This window comes from Mesoplodon bidens (assembly GCF_964165515.1).
Source record: "Mesoplodon bidens genome assembly, chromosome: 10".
NCBI lineage: Eukaryota > Metazoa > Chordata > Mammalia > Artiodactyla > Ziphiidae > Mesoplodon > Mesoplodon bidens.
The window spans coordinates 61,230,843-61,246,264 of NC_138172.1; the positions used below are offsets into that span (position 1 = coordinate 61,230,843).

Consider the following 15,422-nt stretch of genomic DNA (forward strand, 5'->3'; position numbering starts at 1 on the left):
CCATGGCTCACGGGCCCAGCCACTCCGCGGCACGTGGGATCCTCCCAGACCGGGGCACGAACCCGTCTCCCCTGCATCGGCAGGCGGAAGCCCAACCACTGCGCCACCAGGGAAGCCCAGTAACATACTTCTTGATAAAAAATATAAAAAGAACACAAAAATTGTTTTGTATCTGAGAACCCTCAAGCAGAGCATTGTACCCAGTAGCATTTCATCTTCTTTGGATGATACTATAAAAACATAGTAATAAACACATCCTGATGGAACCCAGCATAGGATGGGGTGAGAGGAAAGTAAATTCTGATCTGAATGTAGTTTAAAGTAGAATTAAATGATCCTTTTTATGTGGCACCATTTAAATGCAACAGGAATATTTTTACTAGATTCTTCTCGTACTGCGATTCCACTCAGTGCATATAATTCATTTCTTATTGAGCTGTCAAATCTTCAATCCTCTAATTGTAAACAAGGCTATTTCTAAGAGGTTCTATCAAGCTGGATGTACACTACTCTGGATGCGAAGATACAAAAAAAATCTCTATATTTAAAATAAAATTTAAATTAAGATTTCTAAACCTCACCTGAACACAAGCTGATATATTACTATTAACTCAGTCAGAATTTACAACATGATTATGCATTTAATCCTGAGAGTATGACACAAAATTACACCTATTTATTTCTCCAACCTTAATTTTGTAGAATCCTACTGTGTTTCTCAAAATAAGGCACACAAATCATAAACACTTGTGTCACGCCTAGCTAGAGCTGCACAAAACACCATCAAGGTCATCATATCCTATTCATTGTCTTTATACCACGGCCAGGAAGAACCTAAATTATTTTTCCTAATGACACCTGCAATTCTCTTTCCAAATGTTTTTCAGTACAAAAACAGACATCATGGCTCTTCAATTTCCACAGCTACATCGCTTACTCCTCACCACATTGGGAGGCAAAGTGAGCATACAATCCTTCTTGGTATCCCCAAATTTATAAAAGTTCCAAGTGTCAAGAAAAAAGTACCACATGCACTATTGTGGGGAAGAATGTCAAGGAAATGATCTTGATCTTTTAAAGAATTTCTATATAACCCTACTAGAACATAAAAACAATGTTACCACAACCTTTAGGGAGGGAATTTTGTTTCATTTAAAAACAAGTCATTTGCAAGAGGGAGGAGATATGGGGATACATGTGTATGTATAGCTGATTCACTTTGTAATAAAGCAGAAACTAACACACCATTGTAAAGCAATTATACTCCAATAAAGATGTCAAAAAAAACTGAAAAAAATTAATATAAAAATAAAAACAAGTCAATTACATGGTTGCCTTAAACCTACAGCAACTAAGAAACACACAAACATTAAACAGGCAAACCTTTAAAAAAGATTATACACCTTTAACAGCAAACCTCAACTAACTAAAATATTCAGAAAGAGTCGTTCACAGTAGAAATATTCTCTAGCTAACTAAGATACTACTTTAAGCAGAGCCTTTATAAAACTTTAACAGTGTGGGGTGGAAATTATCCTCAAGTGTATCATAGCACCCCCTTCAGTTTTTGCAACCAGTGTTTTACAAAGTGTGTTCACAGCTTCATTCACCCCTGCATTTGCACCAACATGAAGATTCCTGGGCCCCACCTCCCATTTCTGATTCCATAGGTCTGGAGTGAGGTCCAGGAATCCACACACTTCTACTTACTCATGCTTGAAAACTACTGTCCGAAGGGAATAAAAACAGAAAGATACAGGATGCTCCTGGTGATACGGGCCCTTCACTGTGAACCTCGCCTGCTGGACTGTGCTGTAACAGGATGAGCTCGGAGCTTAGTGAAGTCTTCAAGCCACCCACCTTCACGTTATGGAGACACACAGGCTCAGAAGGTGAGTTCCTGCAGCCCTTCTGGTTTTCTACCTCATTCCTCATCACTAGCCGCCCCTTCCCCCTAACCTGTGTGCTATCTTTTAGAAGTTACTCTTGTCTCATTTCAAAACAGTCTTAGGAGACCACAACCCTGCGTACATGAACGGCTCTAAGTGCAGGGGAAGAGGCGAGATTCAGGGTACAACACGCACCGCAGGCCACAGGCTTTGTGATGCCTAGTGGGGCTGCTCAGACACCTCTTCGGGCAAATTCCCTACTCCTATGCCCTGCTCCACAGTGTACAGTCCCTATCAGACATTCACACACGTTTGCTGCATGATGAACGAACAGGTGAGGGGTACTCACATCACGGCTTATCACGCATAGTCTCTGACTCGGAAAAACCCGAATATCGCCACTACTTACCCTAACGAACTGAATGTCATCTTCATCTTCCTCGGGTGTTGACTCGGACGCCTCAGGCCCAGCTGGAGGGACACATTCTATTATCTATAAAAATAAGCCAAAACACGGTTATCTAGACAACCCCGCACTTACAGAAGGAGATTTTTCCGAAGGGAACGAAGAAGGAAAGCTCTCGCGGAGACCTAACGGAGCCCCAGCCTCCGCGAGCCCGAGCTCGCGCCCGTGGACCGCAGGGGCCCCTCCGCACCCCTTCTCCCAGGAGCAGGGAGCACGCTCCCCCAAGAGGCAGTCGGCCTCGGAACCCACGCCGCGCCCGCGCCGAGCATTGGTCCCCGAGCCGGGCGGCCCTTGTTGCTGCGGGGCCCTCTCCCCCAGGCCCACTAGGTTCCCAGGCCCCAGACGCTAGGCCCCAAACTCTAGGCCTCCAGACCCCCAGGCCCCTAGTCCGCCAGGCCCCAGATCCCAAACCCCCCAGGCCCAGGCCCCCAGACCCCCAGGCCTCCTAGGCCCCCCAGGCCTCCTAGGCCCCAGGCACCCTAAGCCCCCCGGACCCCAAGTCCGGCCCAGCACCCCCCGGGCTCTGCACAAGGCCGGGCCCAGCCCGCTACTCACCTCCGACCCTGGGTCTTCCATCTCCCCGCCGCCGCCGCCGCCACTGGCGGCAGAAAGGGCTGCAAACCGCTTCCCGTGAGCAGCAGCCCAGTAGGCCCGTACGGCCTGGCTTCACTCTTAGAGTCCCGGACACACTCGCCCGCCGCGCGGGCTGCTGGGAACTGTAGTTCCGGCCGCGCCGAGATCGCTCCGCGCGCGGAGGGGCGCGGGAAGACTGAGCTACTGCGCATGCGCTCCTCGAGAAGCTTCTGCTGCTCAAGTGGAATCAGTAGGTGACCTTTCTCTCCCAACTTCTCTCTCTGTTTTCTGTTTTAGAACAAAATTGTGGTTTAGATACTAGATCAATGGTGTTAAAATGCTTTCTAGTGAAATAGTGACTAACCGTTTTCTTTAAAAAACACGCAAACAGGGGCTTCCCTGGTGGCGCAGTGGTGGAGAGTCCGCCTGCCGATGCAGGGGACACGGGTTCGTGCCCCGGTCCGGGAAGATCCCACATGCCACGGAGCGGCTGGGCCCGTGAGCCATGGCTGCTGAGCCTGCGCGTCCGGAGCCTGTGCTCCGCAATGGGAGAGGCCACAACAGTGAGAGGGCCGCGTACCAAAAAAAACAAAACAAAACAAAAAAAAACACGCAAACAATTGTGAATAGATAAAATGTGTGAAAACAGGTATTATCTGAGGACATGTAAAGCTTTTCCTCCTTTCCCCATCAGCCTAAGATCACCTGTTGTCCGACGAACCTGTATTCCCACAGAATCACCTTTATGATTCTGACCCTGGCCTGCAGTGAGCGAGGCCATACAGCGGAATAACCTCAGGAGACAAAGGAATGGAGTTATGAGATTTTAAGGAAGGGTTTAGGTAGGTGAAATGTCAGTGAAACTGTTCTGATAGGGTCAAAAGCAATTATAGGGCCGCGTGTAGAGAGTTCAACATTAGGTCTGGACTGCAAAGGTCTTGGTAACTTGGGAACTACAAATTAAGATAGATACTAAATGATGTATCTAGAAACCCCTGTTCCAGGTGTGAGATGTGAGGCTGGTTCTCTATATCAAAGAGACCAGCCAAGAGAGGGGCATTTCATTCTTACTGATACATTTTCAAAGAACAAAGTGTCTCATAGTCTGATTTTAGAGAACAAAGTTTCTCATTGAGCAAATAAGAAAGCAGTAGTTATCAAAGTCACTTTGACTTTGTGCCGTATATCTTTGGTAGAGATATTGTCCCTTGTTAATGTTTAAGCTGACTTTGTGTGTGATATTTAAGCCCAGCAGACATTTAATTTAATTTCTCGTCGGAGGTCCGTTTTTGCCGGTCTAAATGAGCACATGACATTATGTTCATAGGTGGTATTAGATACAACTGTTATATTTTTTGCATTTTCACAAAGTGCACTTGTTCCAACTAAATTTGGGGCTTGTAAAAGAAAGTTGAGAACAGGAGGGACTGGCCATGATGATCTCCCCAAAAGCCACAGGTAAATTAACCATTTCTAAATCCCATAAATGTCTAGGAGAGGTTTGCATTTAAAAGATTTTCCTAGTCTGCTGGTAAGAGTTCAATAGAAACGCACTGTGATAGGTTGCCGTTGGGAGTTTTTCAGTTAAGCTCTTGGTAAACAGCAGCCTAGAGCCCAAATGTGCTCATGCCCTTCATTTCGGTAATTGTTGAGGGGATGGTCTTTTCCATTTAAGATATTCTAATAGGTATGTAGTGATATTGCATTGCGATATTTTTTTAAAATATGTATTTATTTATTTGGTTGCAGCAGGTCTTAGTTGCAGCAGGTGGGCTCCTTAGTTGCAGCTCCAGGGCTCCTTAGTTGTGGCATGCATGTGGGATCTAGTTCTCTGACCAAGGATCGAACCCAGGCCCCCTGCATTTGGAGCACAGAGTCTTATTCACTGCGCCGCCAGGGAAGTCCCCTGCATTGTGATCTTAATTTGCATTAACCTAATGACTAATAACGTAATAATGTTGAGCATCTTTTTATGTGTTCCTTTGCCATTGGTATGTCTTCACTGGTAGTGTCTGTTAAGACCTTCTGTCTGTTATTTAAATGAGTTATTTATTTTCTTATTGAATTTTGAAAATTGTTTATTTATTCTGGGTACAAGTCCTTAACAGATATGTGATTTGCAAATATTTTCTCCTAGTCTGTGGCTTTTCTTTCCATTTTCTTAAAATTGTCTTTCAAAGGGAAGTTCTTACATTTGATGAAGTCTAATTTATCAATTTTTTTTTTTTGGTGGTGTATCTAAGCAAGATTACAAATATTCTTCTTTGTTTTCTTCTGAAATTTTTAGAATTAGGTTTTAATTTTAGGTCTGTGGTCCATTTAGAATTCATTTTTGTATATGGTGTGAGGTATGCATATGTATATACCATTGTTCCAGGACGAGCTGTTGAAAAGAATAGTTTTCATTTGAATTGCCTTTGCACCTTTGTCAAATACCAGTTGTCCATATTCATGTGGGTCTGTTTCTGAACTTTCAGTTATATTCTACTGATGAATTTATCTATCTTGACCCCAGTACCACACCATCTTGATTACTGTAGTTTTTCAATAAGTCTTGAAATCAAATAGTTAGTCTTTCAGCTTTATCTTCTTGTTTATCTAATTGTTGTAGATGTTTAACTTATCTCAGCAACGTTTTGTAGTTTTCACTGTCAGATGTTATCTTGTATTTTGTATCTTGTTATCTTATATATCTTGTCAGATTAATTGCTAAGTATTTCATATTTTTTGATGGTATTGTAATTGGTATGATTTCTCAAATTTCAATTTCTGATTGTTCATTGTTATTACAGAAATAAAACAGATTTTTCTCTAGCTTTATTGAAATATAATTGACAAATAAAAATTGTACACATTTAGGTGTGCCACATGATGTTTCGATATTATTACGCATTGTGAAAAGATTACCACAGTCAAACTAATTAAGATATCTGTCACCTCACATAGTTACCATTTTGTGTGTGTGTGTGGTGAGAACACTTAAGATCTACTCTCTTTGCAAATTTCAAGTATACAATACATTATTAACTATAGTCACCATGCTATCTGTTAGGTCTCCAGAACTTACTCATCGTATAACTGGAAGTTTGTACCCTTGGACCAACCTCTCCTCATTTCCCCCAGCCCCACAGTCCTTGGTAGCCACCATTCTGCTCTATGTTTCAATGAGTTCATCTTTTTTAGATTCCACACATGAGATCATGTAATATTTATCCTTACGTGTTTGGCTTATTTCAGTTAGCATAATGTCCTCCAGGTTCATCCACATTGCTGTAAATGGTAGGATTTCCTTCTTTTCTAAGGTGGAAGAGTATTCCACTGTGTACGTGTACCATATTGTCTTTATCCAGTCATATGTCAACAGACATTTAGGTTGTTTCCATGTCTTGGTTATCATAATAATGGTGCAATGAACACTGGAGTGCATATATCTCTTTGAGATACAGATTTTATTTCCTTCGCATATATACCCAGAAGATATATGCTAGATCGTATGGTAGTTCTATTTTTAATTTTTTGAGGAATCTCCATTCTATTTTCCATAGTGACTGTACCAATTTACATTCCCACCAACAGTGCACAAGGGTTCCCTTTTCTCCACATACTTGCCAGCCCCTATTATTTCCTGTCTTTTTTATAATAGCCATCTTAACAGGGGTGAGGTGATATCTCACTGTGGTTTTGCTTTGTATTTCCCTGATGATTAATGACATTAATCACCTTTTCATGTAACAGTTGGCCATTTGTATGTCTTCTTTGGACAAATAAGGTCAGGTCCTTTGCTCATTTTTAGATTATTTGGTTTTTTGCTATTGAGGTGTATGAGTTCCTTATATATTTGGATATTAATCTCTCTTTAAAGAGATTTGGTTTATGGTTTACAAATATTTTCTTCCATTCTGTAGGTTGCCTTTTTGTTTTGTTGATAGTTTCCTTTGCTGTGGCAGAAACTTTTTACTTTGATGCGATTCACTTGTTGATTTTTGCTTTTGTTGCCTGTGCTTTTGGTGTCATATCCAAAAATATCATTGCCAAGACCAATGTCAATGAGCTTTTCCCCTACATTTTCTTCTATTAGTTTTTCAGTTTCAGGATTTACATTTAAGTCTTTAATTTAGTTTGAATTAATTTTTGTGTATACAGTAAGATAAGGGTCCAATTTTATTTTTTTGCATGTGAATATCCAGTTTTCCCAGCACCATATATTGAAGAGACTATTCTTTCCCCATTGTGTGTTCTTGATGCCCATGTCAAAGATTAGTTGTTGACATATGGGTGGTTTTATTTCTAGGCTTTCAATACTGTTCTGTTGGTCTTTGTGTCTGTTTTTATGCCAGTACTATATTGTTTTGATTACTATAGCTTTGTAATATAACTTTAAATCAAGAATTGTGATGTCTTCAGCTTTTGTTCTTCTTTCTCAAGATTTCTTTGGCTATTCAGTGGCTTTTGCGGTTCCATAGGAATTTTAGGATTGTTTATTCTATTTCATGAAAATGCCATTGGGATTTTGATAGAGATTATAATTGAATCTGTAGATCATTTAAGGACACTTTAACAATATCATTCTTACAATCTATGAACAGACCAGTGGGGGTGTCCCATTTGTGGGGGTCTGCATGTGAGGTGTCCCAAGGGGCTGGTGGGCAGGCCTCCTGGTGGAGTCTGTCCGTCAGTAGGATCCTCAGCCCTTTGTTGAGTCTGAGTCCTGGTTGCTGTAATTCCCATCTCTCTTCCCTGCACCCAGCCTCTCCCCTATCTAGCCATTTCAAATACCTCGGGATTCTGGATAGGCAAGAAAGAAGTGGGCCTCTTAGGCAGCATTCAGCATGGCTTGGGTGGACCAGTTCATTCACTACCTCTCACTTACCCCCATGGGAGAAATTATGGGCCAAGGGGGTTTCTCTTGGTACTAAGCTGTGCCACCTTGGGGGAGTGGTGATGTGGGTAAAGTGAAACTGTTCTTACCATCTTCAGTCCATCTGTTCTTGGATTTTTTTGTTCAATGGTGTGCTGGAACCTCTCTGCTGGACCCCTGGGCTCCCACAGAGATAGTCTCATCCATGGGTGAAGATGATGGTAGAAAACTCCTATTCTGCCACCTTGCTGACCCGACAGCTGAAATACAATGATTTCTGTAAATTGATCTTGTATCTTGCAACTTTGCTGAACTCATTTTTTAGTTCTTTTTTTTTTTTTACACTTTTTTTACTTTTTAGTTCTAATACTTTTTTGGAGATTCCCTTAGATCATCTGCATAGATAAACTTGTTGTCTATGAATAAAGACAGTTTTTCTGCTTCTTTTCCAATCTGAACACCTTTTACTTATTTATTTTTAAAGACTTTGCACATTCCACTGACTCTTTTTTTGGTTGCACCAAGCCTTAGTTCTGGCAGGCAGTCTCCTTAGTTGTGGCTTGCAGGCTCCTTCGTTGTGGCTCGTGAGCTCCTTAATTGCGGCTCCTGGGCTCCTTAGTTGTGGCAGCATGTGGGATCTAGTTCCCTGACCAGGGATCAAACCCAGGCCCCCTGCATTGGGAGTGTGGAGTCATCCACTGCACCACCAAGGAAGTCCCCTGAATACCTTTTATTTCTTTCCTTGGTTTATTGAACTAGTTAGAAGCTCCAAAATAATCTTGACTATATGTGGTGAGAATGAACATTCTTGACGTGTTTCTGACTTTAGAGGGAAAGTATTCAGTCTTCCATCATGAAGAATAATGTTAGCTGTAGGTTTTAACTGCTTTGTTAATTTTCAAATTTGGGACTTACTGAGACACGTTGACTTTTTGACCCTGTATTTGACTATGACCAGGGAACAGGAGCACTGATATTTGTTATTGACCCCCAAGATGATTAGCCCTGGCCAGGCTCCACCTCACAGTGACCAGAGCCCACAGAATGAACATGGACATATACTTCCAGTGGATGGTCTATCAGGTGACCACAAAATTGAAACCCAGAGAGCAGACAATGATGTTGCAGATACTGAATTAGAAAAAATTCACCTCAGCTCTTATTTAACAAGCATATATGACCGTTCAACATATGAAGCTTTTTATTTTTATATTTTTAGGTTTTTAAAAATCTTTTTAAAAAGTCTACAAATAATAAATGCTGGAGACGGTGTGGAGAAAAGGGAACCCTCCTACACTGTTGGTGGGGATGTCAATGGGTGCAGCCACTATGGAGAACAGTATGGAGGTTCCTTAAAAAACTAAAAATACAGTTACCATAGGATCCAGCAATTCCACTCCTGGGCATATACCCAGACAAAATTCTAATTTGAAAAGATACAGGCACCCCTGTATTATGTAAAGAAGCCATCAGCCTAGAAAGTGATTTTCTCCCTGGATTTTATACATTAATAAGAAAAAAGCAAATGCTTTTTTTGTTTTCAATGGGATTTATTTATATTTAAGTAAAAGTAGCAAATGTTAACCTAAGTTACTTCCTTAAGAATATTTATTTTGTAGAACCACATTGTTATCAAGCAACATTTATGGAATGTTCCTGGGTCCACAGTACTGGACTTTTTCAACCATCATATTCACCCTCCTTTCCAAGTTTGAACATGGCCTTGTGCACTGAAAAAGCATGGCTTGACATTGTACAGTTGTCACGTGTGACAACCTGATATCAAACAAGAAGCCTGTTGATAAAGAATGTTTTATCTTTTATTCATTTACAAAATGGTATGTGTATATGTGTATGATTACTAAACCCATATGATTTTGTTTTCAATTATTTTCTCTTCTGATACTATGAAAACAAATCAGTTAAAACTAAGCAATGTAGCAGTTTGATGTTTTGTATTACACATGCATATTTAATATACTTTGGGCAATAAAAACTTAGAAGCATGTAAACAAACAAACATGAAAAAAGATTTTTTAAAAAGTTGATGCATTGTTTTAACAATCACGAAAACTTGGGTTTACTTCTTTTTCAGGAGCACAGTGGAATAGTTTAATATGCAAATAAGAAGGTCTTGCTGTTCTCATTTTTTCAGATTCTTATCTTATACAATTTTATGTAACAGAATAATCCTGTAATCTTATTGCCAAAGCTCTATTACTTCATTAGATATGAGTATCAGATTTTAGGCTGATTTTGCTGCTGTCATGTTTGTGAACATTGATTATTTCACTGTATACTTTTCCAAACATGTGCTTATACTAAAGATCCAAAAGCTAAAATGGAGAGTCATTGGTAATAATAAACATACAGGGATTGATTAGGACAATGATGAATCTTAGGGGTTAAAGTTTTTGTTGCTAGGATAAGAGCTCTGATTGTCCTGTTAGGTTAGCTGTACAAAGGACCACTTTGGGGCGGGAAAGTGCATATTTCCAAGAAACCATATTGCATGCTCATGGGCCTGCTAGAAATTCTCTGGTTTGATGCGTCACTGGTACTGAGGGTGAAATCTACATGCAGCTTCTTCACAAGCTTGTGCTCCATCAGGGCGGCCCAGCAATGTCACAGGTTTCTCCCAGCCTGTCACTACACCTGTCCCTGTGCTCACTGCCCGGGAGGCTGCAGAGTCTCCAGCAAAATCCAATGTTAGATTTACTACTGAAGGTGCTTTTATTTCAGGTAACTATAATACCTATAAAAAGCAAGTAAAAAAAAAACAAAAACAGCAAATTTATGTTAGAGTTCTTATAGTATTTTTAACAGTTTTTAGGTTATAATAATATGTTATAATAACAGTATGAGTTATTTATCTTTGTGTCAACTACAAATTTTTGCTTAAAAATACAAAATTGTTAATAAGAACAGTTATTATTGAGGTGACTTAGGAATTATTTTATGATCTATTCAGAAGAATTCCAGCATAGCTAACAACTAAAATATTTAACATATATTTTTATCTCATAAGACTTTTAAAAAACTCAAACACACAAAGGAAAATTAATGATCCCCACATACCCATCTTAAAATATTATCAACAATTCTGTTTGTCACTCTTTGGTAACACTTATTTATTTATTTAAGTATCAGGAAATTTCCCAAATCTGCCTTGCTTCTGTCATATATATATCTTCTTTATCCATTCATCTATCAATGGACACTTGGGTTGCTTCCATGTATTGGCTATTGTAAATAATGCTGCAATTAACACAAGGGGTGCATATATCCTTTCAAATTAGTGTTTTTGTTCTCTTTGGAAAAATATCCAGAAGTTGAATTGCTGGATTGTATGGTAGTCCTATTTTTAATTATTTGAGGACTCTCCTTAATGTTTTGCATAGTGGTTGCACAAATTTACATTCCTATTGACAGTGTACGATGGTTCCCTTTTCTCCACAATTTGTTATTTGTTGTCTTTTTGATAACAGCTATTCTGGTAGGTGTGAGGTGATTGCTCATTGTGGTTTTGATTTGCGTTTCCCTGATGATCAGTGATGTTGAGCATCTTTTCATGTGCCTGTTGGCCATATGTATGTCTTCTTTGGAAAAATGTATGTTCAGGTCCTCTACCCATTTTTTTTAACATCTTTATTGGAGTATAATTGCTTTACAATGGTGTGTTAGTTTCTGCTTTATAACAAAGTGAATCAGCTATACATATACATATATCCCCATATCTCCTCCCTCTTGCATCTTCCTCCCACCCTCCCTATGCCATCCCCTCTAGGTGGTCACAAAACACCGAGCTGATCTCCCTGTGCTATGCGGCTGCTTCCCACTAGCTACCTGTTTTACATTTGGTAGTGTGTATATGTCCATGCCACTCTCTCACTTCATCCCAGCTTCCCCTTCCCCTTCCCGTGTTCTCAGGTCCATTCTCTACGTCTGCATCTTTATTCCTGTCCTGCCCCTAGGTTCATCAGAACATTTTTTTTTTTAGATTCCATATATATGTGTTAGCATATGGTATTTGTTTTTCTCTTTCTGACTTACTTTACTCTGTATGACAGACTCTGGGTCCATCCACCTCACTACAAATAACTCAATTTCGTTTCTTTTCATGGCTGAGTAATATTCCATTGTATATATGTGCCACATCTTCTTTATCCATTCATCTGTCAGTGGACACAGGTTGCTTCCATGTCCTGGCTATTGTAAGTAGAGCTGCAATGAACATTGTGGTACATGACTCTTTTTGAATTATGGTTTTCTCAGGGTATAGGCCCAGTAGCTAGATTGCTGGGTCATATGGTAGCTCTATTTTTAGTTTTTTAAGGAACCTCCATACTGTTCTCCATAGTGGCTGTATCAATTTACGTTCCCACCAACAGTGGAAGAGGGTTCCCTTTTCCCCACACCCTCTCCAGCATTTATTGTTTGTAGATTTTTTGATGATGGCCATTCTGACTGGTGTGAGGTGATACCTCATCATAGTTTTGATTTGCATTTCTCTAATGATTAGTGATGTTGAGCATTCTTTCATTTGTTTGTTGGCAATCTGTATGTCTTCTTTTGAGAAATGTCTGTTTAGGTCTTCTGCCCATTTTTAGATTGGGTTGTTTGTTTTTTTGACATTGAGCTGCATGAGCTGCTCATAAATTTTAGAGATTAATCCTTTGTCAGTTGCTTCATTTGCAAATATTTTCTCCCATTCTGAGGGTTGTCTTTTCATCTTGTTGATGGTTTCCTTTGCTGTGCAAAAGCTTTTAAGTTTCACTAGGTCCCATTTATTTAGTTTTGGTTTTTATTTCCATTTCTCTAGGAGGTGGGTCAAAAAGGATCTTGCTGTGATGTATGTCATAGAGTGTTCTGCCTATGTTTTCCTCTAAGAGTTTGATAGTGTCTGGCCTTACATTTAGGTCTTTAATCCATTTTGAGTTTATTTTTGTGTATGGTGTTAGGGAGTGTTCTAATTTCATTTTTTTACATGTAACTGTCCAGTTTTCCCAGCACCACTTATTGAACAGGCTGTCTTTTCTCCATTGTATATTCTTGCCTCCTTTATCAAAAATAAGGTGACCATATGTGCGTGGGCTGATCTCTTGGCTTGCTATCCTGTTCCGTTGATCTATATTTCTGTTTTTGTGCCAGTACCATTACTGTCTTGACTACTGTAGCTTTGCAGTATAGTCTGAAGTCCAGGAGCCTGATTCCTCCAGCTCCGTTTTTCTTTTTCAAGATTGCTTTGGCTGTTTGGGGTCTTTTGTGTTTCCATACAAATTGTGAAATTTTTTGCTCTAGTTCTGTGAAAAATGCCATTGGTAGTTTGATAGGGATTGCATTGAATCTGTAGGTTGCTTTGGGTAGTATGGTCATTTTCACAGTTTTGATTCTTCCAATACAAGAACATGGTATATCTTTCCATCTGTTTGTATCATCTTTAATTTCTTTCATCAGTGTCTTATAGTTTTCTGCATATAGGTCTTTTGTCTCCTTAGGTAGGTTTATTCCTTGGTATTTTATTCTTTTTGTTGCAGTGGTAAATGGGAGTGTTTCCTTGATTTCTCTTTCAGATTTTTCATCATTAATTTATAGGAATGGAAGAGATTTCTGTGCGTTAATTTTGTATCCGGCTACTTTACCAAATTCATTGATTAGCTCTAGTAGTTTTCTGGTAGCATCTTTAGGATTCTTTATGTATAGTATCATGCTCTACCCAGTTTTTAATTTGTTGTGTGCTTTTTTACTGTTTGATTGTATGAGTTCTCTGTATATTTTGGATATTAACTCCTTATTGAGTATGTCATTTACAAATATTCTTCTCCCATTCATTAGGCTGCCTTTTTGTTGGTAGTTTCCTTCATTCTTCCTTTTTTTTCTTTTTCTGTTCTTTTCTTTGCTCTTCTTTTGCCTCTCTTCCCATGTGATTTGCTCACTCTCTTTAGAGTTACATTTGGATTCCTTTCTCTTCTTTGTGTGTGTATCTATTATAGATTTTTGCTTTTAGTTACCATGAGGTTTATATATTTTATATATACATGTGATTATTTAAAGTTTATAGTCTCTGAAGTTCAAACACATTCTAACAACCCTGCATTTTTACTTCCTCCGCAGCATGTGTCATGTTTCTGACATCATATTTACATCTTTTTGTTTTGTGTACCCCTTAACTACTTATTGTGGATATAGATGATTTTGTCCTTTAACTTTCCTACTAGCTTTGTAAATGGTGGATATACTACCTTTACTGTATGTTTGCCCTTACCAGTGAGATTTTTTCCTTTTGTAATTTTATATTTCTAGTTGTGGTCTTACTTTTCCACTTAGAGAAGTCCCTTTAACATTTCTTGTAAATGTTAGTGCAGTTTAGTGGCGCTAAACTCTTTTAGATTTTGCTTGTCTGGGAAACTCTTTATCTCTCCTTCAAATCTCAGTGAAAGCCTTGCTGAGTGGAGTATTCTTGATTCAGGTTTCTCTTTTCATCACTTTGACTGTATCATGCCACTCCCTTTTGGCCTGCAAAGTTTCTGCTGAAAAGTTGGCTGACAATGTTATGGAAGTTCCCTTGTGTACACCTAGTTGGTTTTCCCTAGCTGCTTTTAAGATTCTCTCCTCATCTTTAACTTTTGTCATTTCAGTTATAATGTGTCCTGGTGTGGACCTGTTTGGGGTCATCTTGTTTGGGACTTTCTATGCTACCTGGACATGGAAGTCTGTTTCCTTTCCTAGGTTAGGGAAATTTTCAGTTATTATTGCTTCAAAAAAGTTCTCTCCCTCTTTCTCTCTCTCTTCTGCTTCTGGGACCCCAACAATGTGAATGTTAGTATGTTTACTGTTGTCTAAGAAGTCTTTTAAACTGTCCTCATGCCTTTTTATTCCTTTTTTTTTTCTCTTCAGCTTGGGTGATTTCCACCTCTCTGTCTTTCAGTTTGCTGATCTGTTCCCTGTATCATCTAATCTACTGTTGATTCCTTCTAGTGTATTTTTCATTTAAGTTATTTTATTCTTCAGCTCTGTTTGGTTCTTCTTTATATTTTCTAAGTCTTTGTTAAACTTCTCACTTTGTTCATCCATTCTTCTCCCAAGTTTGTTGAGCATCTTTATGATGATTACCTTGAACTCTTTATCAGGTAAATTGCTTATCTCCACTTCACTGAGTTCTTCCTTGGGGGTTTTATCTTGTTTCTTCCTTTGTCACCTCATTTTGCCTAATTCTCTTTGTTATTTGTATGGTATGTAACCTAATGGTAGGTTGGCTACATTTGATGATCTTGGAGAAGTGGCCCTTTGTAGGAGTCTTGCTGTGGGGCCCAGCAGCACACTCCACTCTGGTCACCAGAACTATATGCTATAGGGATGCCCCCATGTGGGCTGAGTGGGCCCTCTGTTGTGTTGGGGCTGACTACTGTGGGTGCCGTGATACACAGGACTGGCCTCTGGTCCAGTTGACTGCCAATCCCTACCTGCTACAGAAGCTACCAGCTGTTGGTTGGTGGGGCCACATCCTGGCACAGCTGGCTGCATGGCCTGGGGAGTCCTGGGGATGGTGCTGGCCCACTCTTGGGTGAGGCAGGGTCCTGGCAATTCTGGCTGCAGGCCCAGGGTGTCCCAGGTCAGCTGGCTGCAAGGCCCAGTG

General features: G+C 39.8%; 2 protein-coding genes across 4 annotated transcripts in view; both read right to left on the reverse strand.

The window, feature by feature from the left end:
- LOC308623370 (BEN domain-containing protein 6-like) overlaps positions 1-3,049 on the reverse strand; it is a 146,876-nt gene extending 143,827 nt beyond the window's left edge. The window contains exons 1-2 of one of the 2 annotated variants that reach the window (XM_081245650.1): positions 2,911-3,049; positions 2,299-2,382 (exon numbers count right to left, since the gene is read on the reverse strand). In XM_081245650.1, coding sequence (XP_081101776.1) covers positions 2,299-2,382; positions 2,911-2,931 — 105 coding nt within the window. In that variant the 5' untranslated portion in view covers positions 2,932-3,049. Of the gene's footprint in view, positions 1-2,298; positions 2,383-2,910 lie in introns of those variants that run through there. The other variant, XM_081245651.1, reaches the window with a different exon arrangement.
- A 7,411-nt stretch (positions 3,050-10,460) lies between these two features.
- LOC308623373 (BEN domain-containing protein 6) overlaps positions 10,461-15,422 on the reverse strand; it is a 137,276-nt gene continuing 132,314 nt past the window's right edge. For both annotated transcript variants that reach the window (XM_081245657.1, XM_081245656.1), the window contains exon 7: positions 10,461-10,541. The gene's annotated coding sequence lies outside the window, so the exon portion shown is untranslated. The remainder of the gene's footprint in view (positions 10,542-15,422) is intronic.